The sequence below is a fragment of the Haemorhous mexicanus genome, chromosome 1, assembly GCF_027477595.1.
Source record: "Haemorhous mexicanus isolate bHaeMex1 chromosome 1, bHaeMex1.pri, whole genome shotgun sequence".
Taxonomy (NCBI): Eukaryota; Metazoa; Chordata; class Aves; order Passeriformes; family Fringillidae; genus Haemorhous; species Haemorhous mexicanus.
This window is the reverse complement of record NC_082341.1, coordinates 13,556,177-13,574,112: the sequence shown is the minus strand read 5'-3', so window position 1 is coordinate 13,574,112 and position 17,936 is coordinate 13,556,177. Positions and strand designations below refer to the sequence as shown.

The window sequence follows — 17,936 nt, the reverse complement described above, 5'->3', positions numbered from 1 at the left end:
GCATTTCCTAGTTAACCATAGGAAGCTTCCTATACCCTCTAAGACAGTATATGAATGCAATACCACTTAAAAAATAAGAGCAACAATCTGAGAGTTGGAGAGAAGCCTTTCATACAGTGAAGAACTAGAAAAAGAAAAAAAGAGTAAAAAGCTCCCTCCAAAGGTTTGCTTTTCTTTAAAATTAGTTCTTGATGTGTGGATTTTTAGTAGGTGATACTACACAATCTAAAAAAATACTGCAAATAGTATATATCTACATATGTATTTTTATATGCACTCAAATAAATTTGGCAAAAATAGAAATTTAAACTTAATATTTATCCTGTCAATCATAATTGCAGGCATAGCCATGAGGAAACTCTTCTGCAGCAGGCATTCAGTGTGTTCAAACTCTCAATGCTCTTAAATTCCATTCACTTCCAGTGGTAGAGTTGATACCTTTTAGAATTATAGTTTGCTTGTTTAAGAGTGAACAGTCACCATGCCAACCCTGATGAACAACACGGGACATGAAATAGCCTGTGGATTTGTCTCACCCTAACAGCTGGAAATCTAATTGGGGCAGAGGAAAACAAAACATGACAAAAACAACCATAGGAGTCAGGAGGGAAAACAAGAAACAAGCAGTATGAGTTTATGTGGAAACAAACATAGACACCCATCCATGTAGTGTTTCTAACCAATACATTAGAGAAAAAACATTTTCAATTACCAGCCTGCTATATGCTTTCCCAAGCCACTGAACTCTATCTTTGATGCTCATGATAACTACTCCTAAGTGTTTGTGAACTACACCATTTAAATCCCCTCAAACATCAGTTCATTTTCTCTTGTAACGAATTCCTACAGTGTGGGATTAACAGACACAGCAGAGGCCTTCAGGCAGTGAGAATGTAAATAAGCCTAATCTCAAGAAAACAAGATGTGCACTTAACCATAAATATTTTTTATAATCACATCAAACATGACATACCTGGTATTCAGTTTTATATAAATTTGTTGTTATGTCAGACCTACTTCTGAGGTTATCCAAAACCCAAACACGTAACATTATTTCTACTCTTCAGGCCTGAATAATATTTACAGACATTAATGCTATATCCAGCTCTACAATCATTCGAGACACATTATATAACTTTATTTTTTTATTTGACAAGCAGCAGTATCATGTTCGTCATTTTTTTTACATTTTAATGTAGATACAATTATTAGGTTATCTGTCATATTACAATATTTAGGTTTTTTGTGTGATTTTTTTTTTTTACTTTGTCTTAAGATACATTAAAAAACATCAACTGCAAACGTGAAAGGGGAGGGGGGAAAAAAAAAGCATGGTACCCAACCAATTCTCCACATTTCAGCAATACTTCACTCATTCTTTTAGTAAAGTTTTAAGAAATGTCATAATGACATGAGCTTGAAATATCTATAGGCATTTTCATTGACGCTCATGACATGGCACTGGTGATGTTGTAAACAGCAGAAAAACAGGGGCTGCCAAGTGACCAATTATGGAGGCACAGGCCTGCCTCTTCCCACAGGAACACACCAAACAGTGACAGCAATGATCTCCTTACAATCATACCTGCAGGATAGCAACATCATGCTACATAACTGTATTCGTCTGCAGAGGCCTGGCTTCGCTCTATGTACTGTTTGTCTATCAGGACTTCAATACACTTCTTAATCATGCTGATACTTGGGTTAAACCTAGCTCTTGATTGGCTAATTACCTGCAAAAGAAAGACACAATTTTTGTGTTATTTCTATTTTTCATAGTCATAAATGTCATCTAAATATTTGCTAAAGGCTTCAAGGCAAATTCAGTATATTTTTCTTTTAAAGACAGGATTAAATAACCCTGGAATAGTTAATTTATAACAAACAAGAAAGCATCTCTACTTCTAAGTGTCAGGACACTGAAATTGACTGGTCAGCTCACTGGTTACTTTGGCCACATGTTCTCCAGCTCTTCTCATTCCTCTCACTTGCTTCATTTGTCACAGTACAAATGAAGACAAATATCCATGTTAAAAATTAATCTAATATTAACACATTTCTTCACTACTATCACAGTGGAGTTCCCCTACCACTAACCTCCTTTCCTTTACAATTGGAGAAAATCAGGATGAGCTTCTCTTTCTTTAGTCACTGAAGACAGACCTACAATTTAGTGTGTTCCATCTGGCTATGCTGGAACTTTTTAATACATGCAGTAAGAAGATATTTATTGTAAAAAAAAAAAAAAAAATCTATATTTGCTTTGTGGAAGAAATTGCCACTCCGGGCAAAACTTTAGATGTCTCTTAGATGTTCTCAGTCTTGCCCATTCTCTTGTAGAGAAGGGGAAGAAATTGTCTGCAAAAACAGAATGTGCAAATCTATAAGTAGGAAATTTTTTCAAACAGATCTTACTATTCAAGTGTCACAATATATTTTGCCTGTAGTTTCTTATTTCTTCTGTAAAGAAAATTATTTTTATTTCAGCTGAATTTTCACTTTTCTTTACAACTTCTCATGGCTGGCTTTGTCCCAGCTCTAGAGTTTGCTGGAGCCCTCCATGAGCCAACAGAACTCACCAGGTGGAACTCACCCAGCAAAGCAAACAAAAACCTCAAAAGACTGAGTTTTGTTGGGCTAACAGCCAAGGGTCTGGTATGTTACACAAGTGAGGAGAAACTGGGTGCTAACAAGCTGATAGATCTGCTCAGATTTCACCAAACTTAGCCCTCCACTGAAGCTGATTGTCATCACCACACTTCATGTATTTACTTAAGACAGAGACAATGAAAGAGACAGTTTTGTACTGGTATGGGTTTTCTCGTTGTTGTTGCTTTTTTTTATCAAAGATAGTACAACTAAGAAGGATAGACAGAAATACCTGATGGTCAGAATAAAAATTTTCTGGGAATGACTGTTCTGATGTCTCCCCTCCAGTACTCTTCCAGTCTTACTCATTTTATAGGAAAAGCTACCTCGCCCTGCAGGGGACTACAGTACTGAGCTAGAATTGAAATTATCAGGGTGCATCTAACACAATTAACAATTCCACAAAGACCACATGCTGACATATACAGGTCTACCAAGGGCCTGGAGTATTTTCTTGGACATCTCAACCTAAATGAAATGTGTGGTGCTGCAGTGTTAGAATCAGAGCTAACTACATTAGGGTTAGGAGTCTCTCAAGTATCTCTCTAGCAGTATAATCCTGCCCTTTTAGCTAAGAAAAAAATACTAATGAGGTGAGAAAATATTAGCTATTCATAGTAAACAGACTTCTTTCAGAAATATTCCTTCTGACTCAAGAAGTCAAACAGCACATTTAAATTGATACATTATATTTAAGAATATAAACAGCATGATAAAAATAACTATGGCATTAAATTAGTAACAGTATCACAACTATACTCTCTACCTAGTTTTTAACTGAGTAACCATGAAAATATCCACCTTTTTTGCAAAGCTGAAGAAAAAGGTTCTAATGTTGCTATTCTGCAAGAGCCCTGCAAGAGCAAAACACAGCAGGGCATGTAAGTGGCCCTTCCATTACACAAAGGAAGAGGCAACCAGAAAGGATTTGTTTCCAAAACACAGAAATTTGTAATCTAGTTCACCCTTACAAACTGGTGTCAGGCAAAGTACATTTCAATAAATTTTTCTAATAATTTGACAGCGGGCAGAAAAAAAGTATTCCCAAAGATGAAAGGGCTTGCCTATCATTTTCTAGTTTTAATTGCAAATCCTTACACAATTTCATCATAATTGTGTGGATGGTTTAAATAATGGGAAACAAAAAAAAAAAACAAAGATTCTGAGAAAAATCAGGACCTATGCTGCCTCATCTTTTCGATATTCAAAATCAGATTTCTCAAATAAAGCTTGCTTTCAGACTATTTGTGTAAATACACTTCTTCAATATCCAAAATCTTTAAGAGGTCTCACACTGCGTCTTCTGGGCTTACAAACTCCCTGTTGCTGCTAGATTTTTTTTTTAAGAAATAAAAATTAAAGAGTGGGTGTGGTAAACTGTTTCCTCCATCACCACAAATTACTCAATGTCTCTCCACCTCTATGCTCAAAATGGTTGAATAAAATAGGAATCTCAATTCCCTCTCCCACCAGTCTTCTCTGAGGCCATTCAGAAAGGCTCAGAGATGCAAGAATTAATTAAACTAAAGAAAGATCTTTGGAAGGTTGAAAAAAGTGAAACTGGCAGCTGGTTGGAAGGAGCAAATGTTAGGCTGGAATGAGAAATACAATTAGGCAGGCAATCAGCAGATGGGAAAGTGAGAGAAAAACTAAAGAAATAGCACTTCCTTCCAAGCCAGCCTGTGACAGTTCACAGATCATTAATCTGGAATCTAAAAAATCTAGAGAACTGTACAGCTTTGTAGAAAAAGGGGCTTAAAAAGTGCATGTCTCCATACTTAGACAACTTTTAAAATTTAAACCATGAGTTATAATAAAATAATGATTAGAGCACAGAATTGGCTAAGTGCTTCTGTGGAAATTCCATACTAGAATATCCCTGTTCAGGTCTTCAACTGAACCCATAGCTCTGGCAATGATTTTTACAGGATACAACATCTCTTGGCACAGAATCAGCTAACAGGAAAGAGCAAGGATTAATGCTTTGGTGCTAAGACACATTTATGAGATTGAGAGATCCCAGCTAGTGTTCCAGTACTGCAGTTCAAAATAGACTCCTGGGAAATTCTCACTAATTTTGCTGGAGTACTGGTTTCCACATGGTTGAGTTTTGTAGTCTGATGTTCTACCCTACTACCCTGAAGATCCTCATGAAATCAAGCTCAAGGACTTTCTCTTACCTCCTGAATAAGAGCATTATGTCGCAGCACTTTACGTGCCTTCATGATACGGACTATAGCAGCTTGAAGATACATTTTCCTGTCTTCGTCCACAGCACTTCGGGTCTGCTCCATCTCCTGCCACACAGCAAGAACAGTAATGCTCAAAACACAGTAAGACCAATACAGACTGCATAAAACTATCTTGAATCTCTACTTTTTACTTTACTAAAAGTGGTGAACTAATACAAAAATTAAGGCGTAGTTCAATTCCAGTAAAAGTATGTCCATAAATCCAGGATATCAGGTTTCATGAAAGTCAGTAGGAAGGTAGGAGAGGGGCATCTAAACCAACATTTTTGCTAGGGAGAAAAGCAATCGGAATTTACTATTATGTATTGAGTTTGGCAGCACATACCTATCTTGTACAAAATCTTGTGTTTTAGAAGATACACTGAGAACATGGATTAACAACAGGAGTTGATTTTAGTTGCCAAAGGACACAAAACAATAGGAAAATAATTGATTGGTTCTGCTGTTCTTGCAGCAAGTTCCTTTATAAACACCAGCAACAAAAAAGTCTCACGACACAGATTAAACATCAATACCATTTGGTCTTAACATTTCGGTTATCTTTTTCTTCTATTTCTTGTTCCCTATTTCATCTTCTCTTGCCTATATTTCAAGTACAAAAAAATTGCACTGCTTAAGCTTTAAACCTACAAAATTTCTTTTGTAAATCTTATGGAGTCTGATATCTGCTTACACCAAACTAACACAGTAAATTCCATTTTAGAAAAATAAGCTTTTTAAGCTATTCAGGCTAGAAACAGCGAAGAATACTTGCCTGTGGTGTGTCTTTCTGCATTGATGTGGTAATTTTAAACTTTGTTCGTTTACTGCTGAAGTTCATATTTAATGAAAATGTAGACTCTGTCTCTATATCTTCCTGCAACAGAGAACCGTTTTTAAAAATCAGGAATGGAACCAGAAAATAGTAACAATTTACTTTGAAAGGTCACAGTTAGGGTCTTACATACACAGAAAAAAATTCAGATTTGTAGCTTGAAATTCTAAAATGCTGCTTGAGCCAGGTCAATTTTTAAAGCTAGTTTAACTGACCCAGAAATCAAATCTATTTCAGAAAACACTATTGAAGAACTCTGCCATGCAAGAATTTCGTTAGCAAGTAATTTCTCTTTTAATACTTTGATAGTTTATCTTAGTTGTAAACACCCTTCATTTAAAATATTTTTTTCCCTGCAAAGAAAGTAGGATTTGCATTTATCTATGACAGGACTTCAAAGGGGAGCTGCTGCTTTCATAATTTTTACAAAAGCTTTCTTCCAGAATTTAAGGAAAAGCATCTAATCATTTTGATATGTTATAGCAGAAAAAGCTGACAGGCTGCAACTTCTACAGTGCACACCTACCTGCAGATTTTAAATTTTTTTCTGTCAAAATCACGATTCTTTTCCATATATATATATATATATGTGATTATTATTATTACAACATTTTTTTTCCCTACAATAAAAACACCTTTACATTCAACCCAACATGACTGGACAGATCTCTGCAGTTTCCAGGCAAGAGTCTGTATAAGTATTACCAATTTCCAGCAGAATAAAGTTACTGGGATTCTGAGACCTTGGAATCTTGCCAAACTGTCTAAAGCACAAACATTTTAGTAAACACAGAAAATATTTACCTAAATATGCACTCAAATCAATATTAATTCTAATCTTGTATCTTGCAACAAATAGACTTTGTTACAATACATATATAAAAACCAGGCATAGTATAGAAAATACAATATGAAAGGGGGAAGATCAAGAGCTTTAAAAATAATAATAAGCTAACAAAAAATAGACAAACATTAACTTCTAGCATTATTCTGCTGACATGGCTGAATATAAACCAAAGCAAATTGTGTATTGAGCATGAACTCAAAAAGCATGATTCAAATGAACCAATGAAGATTTTGAGATGAAACTTCTCATGCTCTTTCCCCCACACCCGTTCACAAAATGAACAAACAAGCAAAAGCAAACTACAACATTTACTGCACTGTACTTTTCTGTTTGGCTCAGATACAGGTAAAGAGAAGTTTGTGTATTGAATTCCACTGCTTAAGCCACTAAAGCTCACTTGTTTATTTAATAAGTAAGCTGATACTGTCTACAGATCTGCTATCACATTGCTGGATGGAGTGCAAAGAAAACAGAAATAGTAAAGACACTTGAATACAGTAGTCTGGAAGGCAAAGAACTGGAAAAAGCAGTGGTAAACATTAAAAAGTAAACGGGTTGGAAAGCTGCATTATTCCTTCTTCTATGACATAAGCTTTAAGAAACTGGGTGAACCTTATACAATGAACATAAATAAATGTAAATCCTTTAAACAACAGACAATATTCTAAGATTATTAAAGGTTTCACTGTTTCCTGTAATAAACAGGCAACGTTCTAAGATTATTAAAGATCTCACTGCTTCCCAGTGTTTTATTTGACCCATGGTTTAACAGACATCTTCCCAGCAATTGTTCCAACCTGAGCTCATTTCTAGATATTGGAAGCATGTCCTATGCTTCAGCCAAACACCAGATCTTCCTTATGATCTCACTTTCCATTTTCTAAAATTTTCCTGGTTAAAAACAAAAGCAGCTGTCAGAGCAGCTTTGGATTTCTTCTTGTAAGCGAATTGAACAGCTTATCTCAGTTCCTTCTGTCTGATACTGTCTGCATAGTGGGCTTTCTGGGCGAGCTGGAAGCACAGGCTTTGTATGTATGGGATGCACAGGCACTTCTGCAGTATTTCTTACTTAACAGAGTAAAGTCTGTGCCCCTTGCTGTACTGGAAAAAAGATTTCACAAAGGCTACACAGAAGGATGAGAGAGTCAGAAAAAGAAGTAGCAACCATTGCCTGAATCACAAACAAAGCTCAGATATTACTGGAATTCCAAGAAACTCATGGAATGATAAGTCTGGCAAACTGCAGCAAAAATTCTCTCACAGAAGTCCTCCTTGCTCTTTTTCTTGCTCCTGTAAACTGTCTGCAAGGAAGAACACGGTTGCTCTTTCTTTCAATCTCTTAATCCCAAAATATTTTTTTAGGATCACTTTAACACTTTGGTTTACTACTCAGGCTCCTTCCAGTGATTCAGTACAACTTTGAAAGCAAGACAACAGAAACAATAAAGAGTCCCTGCATTATTACCTTTTCATGCTGCTATAGGCATAGAAAGCCTGCATGACAGGCACTCTACTTCCTCCTGTCTCTTTCCTTGTAAGTAGAGACTTACAATTTTTCACAAGGGTCAAAAATAAAGCTTAGAAAAATAAAAGTAAACAATGGATATTTTTTAAATGTCCTCAACAAACATCAGAATGACAAGACTGAAAACATTAAACTTTTTAATATCATTATGGCATACCTTGTCTGAGTCATGGTTGATCATTTTGACATCAAGCAAAGATTTGATGGTTTTTGTCAGCTCCTTCTCATTCATTTGTGTACTGTCCTGAAGCTCCTTGTAACTGACAGTCTCACTGTTGTTGAAGGCAAGCAACACTGCCATTTGGTATGTTGTGACCATGGCTACGTAAGGTTTGCACAAATAATTCATTTTTACTTCACCTGTAATGATACAAGTAGTATTTTATAAACAGAAAAATGGAGCTGAAAAGTCATCTGAAGCCAAACTACCAGAGCTCCTCATACATTTCCAGACATTCAACTCAAGTCTGTATTTAACACTTGAAATGGAACAATGACAACTGATACTGTGAATTTACACATATACAGCAGAGCCTAAAACAACCACCCCACCCTGATTAACTATGCATACTAGACAAATAGTGCAATATATAATAGTAATAAAGATATAATAATCATAAAAAAAGAAATTACAAGTAGCCTCAACACATTGCAATTCATAAATTTCAATTAACAGCTTACACAGAATCTCAGAATAGTGATTAATGAGGAAGTTTATTTAAGGGAAAATTTAAAAACAAAGAAAAATTCTTGTCCATCAAAAATTTTTCATATTCTTACATTTTAAAATTCCCGTGAAAAACAAAAAGCACTGAGGAAATCTTCCTGAAAGCAGATTTAGATTTTCTGTGTGAAGGGGAGTGTGAGTTAACAGCAACCTTCTGTTACCAGAACTAGATTTTCATTATATGACATTGTTGTGGGCTATGGTTTTCACCTCTGTGTGATATGTTGCAGTGCTCAGTTGTTAAAGCCTGACACTGAAAGCACTTAAAATAAAACATGATTGACTGGCACTTACTAAAATAAATACTTAATAATAATAATAAATACTAAATACTTAAAAGTATGTATTTATGTAGATACATACCTGAGTAAAATAGTATAATATGCATTTTTAAAATTATTTAGTATTTATGTAAGGAACATCTATACTACAGAAACAATTCCAGGGCAATTGTTATTAACTCAGCAGTTCTGCAGTGCTTTTCTGCAGTTAAGAACATACAAATCTAGTTTTACTTATATTTAATAAATCACAAGTTTACAAGACGTGAATTTTGGAAAATTTAAGTACTAAATATTAATTTATAACACAAAATACGTCCATTGACTTTATATGTAAAATAATGTTCCAACTTCCCATGTTTTTGTCATTTGAAAAGAACTTTTAGCAAGCAACTGTTAGATCATAAGTTTAGCACAGCACTTATTTTTACCTGTACAAAGATAATGTAACCAAGTAAGCTTCCTTCCACTAAAATGCTGACTGTAAAATAATTCAAACTGCAAAACAAAATGAACAGCAGTTAGTCACACATATAACTACTCACAACAGTTTATCATCACCCTGCCACCCTAATGAAGAAATACTGGTTTTATGTCCATCACACTGGATGAAAACATTGCAGATCCATTTGTGACAGCATTTTCCTTTAGAAAATGAGTGATGACTGAATCTTAATTTAAGGTCTACCTCTGATAATGAGAAGAATTTCAGCAGATTCAAAAAACCTTTCCCTAAAATGAGATCAAACTTCCTAAACCCCACAATGCCAACACTGGGTACACACACCTATTTAGCTTATTCAGATTTGGTCTGGATTAACATTGAAGGAGAACATATAAACAGGGAATTTTGATCTCTTTAAGAATTAAAGAGATCCACCCACAAGCTTGCACAGTACGAAAACCAGTATTTGTACACCACTCAGATAAATATATATTTACAGGAAGCTTCATCAGTCTCAGAAAAAGGTGCTGAAGATGTTGCCCAGTTACACAGGTACTCACATACTTCAGAGAGCAATTGCAATACTTTTTTTTTCTTTCTAAATCCTTGCCAGAATCCTAAGAGAACTCTCTCCATGGGTCAAATCATCAAATTGGACAGTAAATAAAGACATTGTCAGACAATTTTCAAAGACTCCCCCTCAAGGTCATGTTCTGTTTCTTTAGGGAATTCTAATTTAAATCACTGATCTTTACCTAGGTCAACATGAATAAGTTTGTTCCTTTAAAATGGCAAAATGGTGAAATTAGGCAAGCAACCCAGACTCTGAACTGCTTCTGACACACAATTCTGTACCAATTTTCCAACTGAGGCACAACTGACAATACTCCTATTTTAACCCACAAAGACAGCAAAACCTCATCACAGCTGGTGATCCTATAGTCTGGGTCAGAAACTATTATATTGCTAAAACTGAGTACCACTTAAGTGGAAATTAAAGCTGAATAAGTAGTCCTAATATTCAGTAGTAATACAAGAAAAAGATCCTTCACCACAAAAAAAAAAAAAATTTGCCATTATTACTTACATCAAATAGTAATTTAAGGTATAAAAACAGCTATAAAAACCTCTTATGTCCAATAATACAAAATGTGTATTGCCTAAATTGTACTTCACCATCAAATACACCTTAGCAAAGATCAACATAAATATTTTGTTTTTCAACAAACATTGTACAGGTAACATTGAGAATACAATAATATAATCAAAAGCAACAAAATACTCTACCTCCACAAGGCAGAAATAATCACATAAGAAGAAAATATTTGGCTAAAGCAAAACCTTTACTGCCTTGAGAAATCATAAAATGAGCTTTAGAGAAGTTTGCACGAAGCTTGACTTTGAACAGTTTCTATGAAACAGGGAACAAGAAACCTGTACTTGCACCTTAATCTGCTATTAAGACTGTTCAGATTTTATATTAGAAACAGAATCTTTTTTTATCTAAATATTAAGAGTTGGTTTTGAAGCAAAGAACCAACGTAGTTCATTTGACTGCATTTATTAGCATCTCCTTCAGCAATCACAAAGTGTAGAAGAGAGACGTGAAAAAGCTACACAAATACATACATAAATTCAGTAAGGTATTTGGGTGACCCTTCCACATTGCATATGGACTGGAAACATGATAGAAATAATTTACAATCAAAATAAAGCAGCTCAAATTTTTCCTCTGTTAGAGTGATAATTTTTCATTTGGAGTGATTTTACATTTTCCACATGTTTATAGGAAGCCTCCTACTAACCTACCATCTGTACACTTTTTTCCAGTTCCTGAGGAATTGCAAATGTAGAAGAAGGAGCCTGAGTTAGAGGCCATGCACCAGCCTAAAAGTATTGGGAAAAATAGAAGCATTAACATTTTCATACAAAATATATATTAAGAAAAAAATAACACTCTTAAGTGGATGTATAGTGTGCATTATTTCATAAGACAATCAAATAACTCAGGAAGTTTTACTGATCATTTTTTAGTGCACCTTCTGCACACCCCACTGAGGTATTAATTAAGACTGAAATTCCATATCACTATTGTTTAGGGACCTAGTGGGTTGATTTGACAAATAAACACTAGGAGAGTAAGTAATTCCACAATGATCACAGTCCATCAGTTCCCATATAAAGTAGTATTCATAATTAGAAAAACTGTATATTTGTTAGCAGAACATAAAAGGTAAATACAAATAACTCAGCAGCAATAAACATACATTAGTACCTGTAGAACATATATCTGAAAACTAATTCCCAAATCAATGATTGTGTCCTGGTTTTTGATAAAGTTGTTGAATTTGTTGTTGAGATCAGCACTAACACTCATGTCTGTGTACATTCGATGGAGCTTGCTGGTAAATTCATAACCACAGGCTTGCTGTGAAGAAATATTGTAACAAGTTTCAAAGTGAAAACAGTACTCATCATATAAATTACGTTCCCTCACTAATACAATACGAAAATCTAGTCAGCAGAAGTGTTGTTACATTTACAGAAAACACTAGTTATAATAAAACCAAATACTGTAAAATAAAATAATATTTATCTTAGTTTCACCTTATATACACTAATCTATTTGAAAAACATTGTTTTATAAAATCAAAAGAGAGACATGCGTATGAAAGTCCTTGGTACTTTTTAAATGTTAACATGAATGACTTTACCAAGCTAATAAAATTATCCAAAACCTCATAAAAATCTCAAATGCCTAGGTGATAGGCATTTGAGGTGATGCCTTTTATCTTTCATAGACTACCTAAACACTAGCTTTTGCTTTCAGCTATTGGAAATAGATTTACCAATTGTTAAGTTACGTCTGGCACCCTCTGCTGCTCCCTCTCAACATTACATGCTCCTATATTTGTTTATTCTGTGTTAGAAGAATATTACCTTACCTTTAGTTTGTTTATCATTGCTTCTTCAGAATCCATAGACATAGACAGACCATGAATTAATCTTTTTGCCAACATTCTGGCATAGAACTGCATTAAAAAAAAAAAAAACCAGACACGAGGATTTTAAGAAGCATAACCACATTCTTCAAGTAGGCTTTAAATGTGACATTTTAACATTACTGAATAGGAAAAGTTACCTTTTGGAATACATCTTTGTCATCAATGTATTTGAAAACAGTAATGAAACTCGTAAGCTTGTCTTCTACTTCATTCTCTGTCATTCCTTTTGCTGATTTCTTTAACAAGTTGTCACAGTATTTGGCCAGCTCAAATTAAAAAAAGAAAAATCAAACCCAAAACTACTTGTCAAGCTTAAGAACAAATGTATGCCAAGATATTTGGTATTTCCAAATGTCTACAATAGTCCAAATATGAAATAAGTCACAGTCTACTGTCTCACATTCTATATAAGGGCTGCAATCATGGGCAAACATTCATGGGTATACATTCTGCACCCACAGAAAATACAGTCTATACCAAAAATTAGAACCATAGCAATTTTGCACACTCACAAAATGTGTGTGCAGCTTAAGCTGTAACTACTAAAATACACACCTGAGTGTGACCCAGTGTGAGAGCTGGATACGTGTGTGAAGGGCACTATGGCAATCCATTTGATGGTTCTATACAAGAATTACTACTTTCTGTGTGCATCACTTACCAACTCAGGTGCTTTGCAGATTGACTTGGGCTCCCGATAGTTAACTACTGATGTCAAAGCCTATATAAAACATGGAGCAAAGAGAAAAATTGTCAATGACTTAAACTTTTTTCTTTTATGAAATTTGAAAAAAATAAAAAAAGTCCTCAGGGCAAAGACCATCTGAGATCCTATAAAGCTGAACTACACTAAAGGGGATAAAAAAAGAAACGACTCATAAAAAGGTTCAATTAGTGCTTTATGAGAATTTGGTTGTTAAACATTTTCAGGTTGAGAATTAAGTAAAAGTAGAAAGAATAGAAGAATAAAAATAATTACAGAAAACCAAAGAACAAATTAAGTTCTGATTAGAAACTTCACAAAGTATTATGATTTTGGTATACAGCAATATTATGGTCCAAAAGAACAGATGGAAAGAAACTTAGGAATAAGTGCAGATAAAGTAGATTTGAGCAGCAGCACATCAACAGCATGTTGTTGAGCTGAAAAACTTATACGATGTGTTCATAACAGTAAGAAATGAAAGTGCTTTTGGTTTTCACCTCCAATAATGTTGGACTTTTTCATACACTGAAAAGGAGAAAAATATATTGTTGAAAGTGGAAATTTGAAGTAGTAGAGCACAAACAATATGGTGGCTGAAGAAAACCTGAATATGATGAAAAAGGAAAGAGATAATGGCAGTTTAGAAATTAAAAAAAGATTATCAGAATAACAGAGTTTCTAAACTACACGTCACATTTAAATTAGTGTTGTAAGCTAACAGTGAATCAAAAATATTGCATGATCATAGGTCCCAGGAATTATAGTTCCTCTGTAGAAGGAAAATATTGTTATCATTATAAAGACAAACTGACAAGGAACTCTTCTGTACAATACCTCAAGATTGCAAAATTTGCTAATAGGTCCCTAGAATTCCTCTGAGAAAAGAATGCACGGCTTGACAAGAAATAGGAAACTCTTTAAAGCTTGGAGCAATCTTTTGCAATAATACTGGAAGCAGCAATAACGATTTTGATAGTCACCATCAAAAATTAACAGCAAATCAATATTTAAAGTATTTACTTTAAGAAAAATCAATGGAGTGAAGAACTGATGTATTTAGAAAAAGTACATTGTCTATGTGCCAGCAAATGAAGTCGTCAGTCTCGTGTTACTCCACCTTCTGGTACATGACATTAATTGCAACGGACAGAGAAATGTATTTGGCATTGAAATATTTGTTTTAAAATGCTAAATAATTCTTTTATCAATGTCACAAACACAGATGGGTAACTATTATTGGTACCATCACTGGTACTTTCTCCATTATGCCTCTACAGGTTAACCTTGACTGATAATTGTCAAAGCTTAGACTCTTGACATTAACTAGAAACTGCAACTACTGCACACACCACAAAAGAGCAATGAACTGTATGTGTGCATCCTGTGAAATGAAATTAAAGAAAGAAAATATATCTATTAGTTATAATTAATAATTATTATTATTAAAATTCATGACAATTAGAACTGTTATCTTGAATACATGCATGGCTATGCATTTCAAATAAAAGAGCAGCAAGCCTCTTTCCCTATATTTGTTATTTAAATTCAAGTGCAGGTCTCTCCTGGAAAAAGTTACTTATCGTGGCAGTGACTGAAGTAATGTAGGTTTCCAGATATTCTCTGCAGTCAACTTGAAAAATCTAAGCAAAGATTCTGTGGAAGTAATACTAAGAGCATTCAGAGATAAACATTATCTCAGCAAGCAAATTCAAGTTCAAATGCATGCAAGAATTACCAAACCTCCCAAACCTCACTAGTTGCCTATTCATTATCTGCATTTATATTTGCACTGAATGGATCAGCACCATTTTTGTGTTTTGAAATTTGATGAAAAGAAAGGTCTTTCTTTCAGAAAACAAGAATTAAAATGGTCTCCTTTAATTTATATTTTCCCTTACACTGGATTGTCTTTTGCTCCATTGCATTTCTAAACTAGAAAGACTGCATATGAACTATCATTGACCATGTGTTGGTCCTATGAAGAGTTTTGGCGAGCCTGAATCAGGGTCCTGGATTTTGTTTTCCAATGCTTTCTTTATTTAAGTAAAAATTACCTTGTCAAGGGCACTCATAAAGTGTTGATCACCATTCAAAACAGTGTTGATCAGTTGAACAAATTTACTATGTACTTCCAAAACTGACTCCACAAACTGAGTTGGCATCTAAAAAGGGTAGATAAAACAGAAAGCAAGTTAGTGAGGAAAGTAGTAGTATCTAACACAAACATATCTACATCAGTTGTAGTTTTTTTACTAACTACTCTTTTTTGAGAAAGTTAATACTACAGTGAATTTTGAGAGGATGGATTCTGCTGTACTCTCACATCATGATGCTAGAGCATGTTTTGGAAATAAAAAGTCAAGGCTACATTTACAGTCCTGCTATCCAATCTAGATTTGAGTCTATACTGTTCTCATGCCTTCTAATAAAATCCATTATTAGCGTTTTCAAAAATCATTAATGCTAACATAAATACAGCAATCAAGCAACTGATACAATAAACTACTGCTTCTCCTACACAGAGACTTCAGAGACAGAAAATATGAATGATCCCTTCACATTTTCCTACATAGGGCAGTTATCAATTGAATTTCATGCACCACATTCCAGCATTATATTCTGCATAGAAATGACTGACATGAGCTGGAGGAGTCCCTACACAGACAAGATGGCAGGCACAAGTGCAAGAGTGTGAAAGGCATTGGCTCTGTAGCATAACTCCCCAAGAACATTCTCAGGTCACATATTAAAAATGTTTCAAAGTACATAATTTATACAATAGAATGAGTAGTTCACACTGGAATTATCTACCTAAGGCTGTGAATTGCCACCACCCTCATGGGTCTGTATTTATTTCTGTGAGTAGACACTACTAGTTTGAAAGAGTAAGTTCAATAAACCTAAAAATAATTGGAAAGCAAACTATACTACTAAAGACTTCAGTATGCACACTGAAGTTACAGTGGAGTCACAGAATAGTCAGCATTCCTGTTCAGTCAGTAACAGAGTGAATATACAACAGCTTGTGTTTATGAATTTTAATAGACAGAAACACTGGACAGCTAAAGTCACCATCCTAAACTGAGACAGCAAGATGTACACATGCACAAATACAATGTCAAACAAAAGCTTGTAGTTTGTCTCTGTACAGCAGTGCTAGAGAAACAAAAATGGAATTGAGAAATTTAAACAGACATAAATGGAAAAAAAGTTTAACACACTTTAGTAACATAAATAATCTAATAATATTTTCAGAAATTACATGACAATATAAAGCATAATGACTATAAAGCTATTATGAAAATCACCAGACTGAAATCAGGACAGGATGTCAAGTCTTTACAAAATGGAATCACTGGCTTCTAATATACCAGAACAGCAAATGCCACTGACTTAAGAGAAATTCAGGGGGAAAAAAGCATACATGGAACAAAAGACCTACTTGCCCTGGCAGTATTAAGCAAACAACAATGAGAAATATCTAGCTGCAGTTGTTTCTCGTTAGATGACAACAATTACAACAATCAGCTCTCAGGATAGATAATGTGGCACAGCTAACCGTGCTGATGAGAAGTTACAACTTATCCATCACATTACAAACCAATTTTATGCAGGCAAAATTAAAAAACCCAACTAAGAGTAGAAGGGCAAACACTCAATCAAGATTATTATTCAAACAATCATTTCAGCTGCCTGAGGAAACTCACATTTTCCTGAGAAAGATTGCTGGTTGCTCTAAGGCCCTCATCATGGATATGGTTTTGTAGTTCCTGAATCATATGAGGTAAACCACTTGACACAGCACGAAGTAGAGTATACATATTTGCCATGTCTGTAACAGAGACACATTTTTAGAAGGTACACTTAGAAACACTAAAAATTAACACTTAATATAGTATCATAATTTCCAACATAACTTTTTAAAGACAGAAACAAGATCAACTGTTTTGAAAGAAAAAAATTAACATAGACTACATCACTGACAAAAGAAAAAAATTAAAGAGTAGGCCTATTATCAGTGTTTACTGAATCCCGCCATTGTGACTACCTCACCCTTCCAATACAGCTTCTTTAGGAGAGACTCAGAGAGGTGGGCTAGTGTGGAGAAACAGTGTGCCAGTTTATTCTAAAACCTGGCCTTCCTTAATCTCCCTTAGCAGCAGCTGACTAAAATCAGTTTAGATATCTTCTTAACTTTTTATTTGCCTCCAGTGGTAGCTTGAAATTTTTCTCAGGTGAGAAAAACTCTAAACAAACAACTGCTATTTTTATTATATTTTGCCTCCCCGCACTCCCAAAAAAGAAACGAAACAAAACAGATCCAAACTCTGATCAAACTTGAAAGATTCCCTGGAAAGTGAACACACCTTTATTAAATACAATTTGAGTTTGACTGTGAAAAATAATTTGTGTCACATAAGAGATCCCATCTTTCATGCAAGAATAAGCATTCTTTCAAAGGCAAGAGGCATGTAGTCATCAGGAAGCATGGCTTTTTTAGTCAGGCAAGGAATAGAACTACAAGAGCATCTCCTTCTGTAACAAAGATTGTGGATGAGAGGTCACAAAAGATTCAGGAAAATAAAAAGTGGCTATGAAAAGATGCCAAAATATTTTATAAGCCTGACTTGTTAAGTGATGATGAAGAAATCTGTTAAGACAGAGCCATTGGTTTACAAAAGAAA

General features: G+C 34.6%; 1 protein-coding gene across 2 annotated transcripts in view; it reads right to left on the bottom strand.

Moving 5' to 3' along the window:
- Window positions 1-1,116: 1,116 nt before the first annotated feature.
- Window positions 1,117-17,936, bottom strand: part of CUL2 (cullin 2) — a 41,096-nt gene continuing 24,276 nt past the window's right edge. For both annotated transcript variants that reach the window (XM_059840262.1, XM_059840255.1), the window contains exons 10-21: window positions 16,959-17,083; window positions 15,306-15,413; window positions 13,207-13,266; window positions 12,683-12,811; window positions 12,486-12,572; window positions 11,816-11,968; window positions 11,350-11,427; window positions 9,527-9,593; window positions 8,245-8,447; window positions 5,656-5,757; window positions 4,830-4,946; window positions 1,117-1,733 (exon numbers count right to left, since the gene is read on the bottom strand). In XM_059840262.1, the coding sequence (XP_059696245.1) occupies window positions 1,602-1,733; window positions 4,830-4,946; window positions 5,656-5,757; window positions 8,245-8,447; window positions 9,527-9,593; window positions 11,350-11,427; window positions 11,816-11,968; window positions 12,486-12,572; window positions 12,683-12,811; window positions 13,207-13,266; window positions 15,306-15,413; window positions 16,959-17,083 (1,361 nt within the window). In that variant the 3' untranslated portion in view covers window positions 1,117-1,601. The remainder of the gene's footprint in view (window positions 1,734-4,829; window positions 4,947-5,655; window positions 5,758-8,244; window positions 8,448-9,526; window positions 9,594-11,349; window positions 11,428-11,815; window positions 11,969-12,485; window positions 12,573-12,682; window positions 12,812-13,206; window positions 13,267-15,305; window positions 15,414-16,958; window positions 17,084-17,936) is intronic.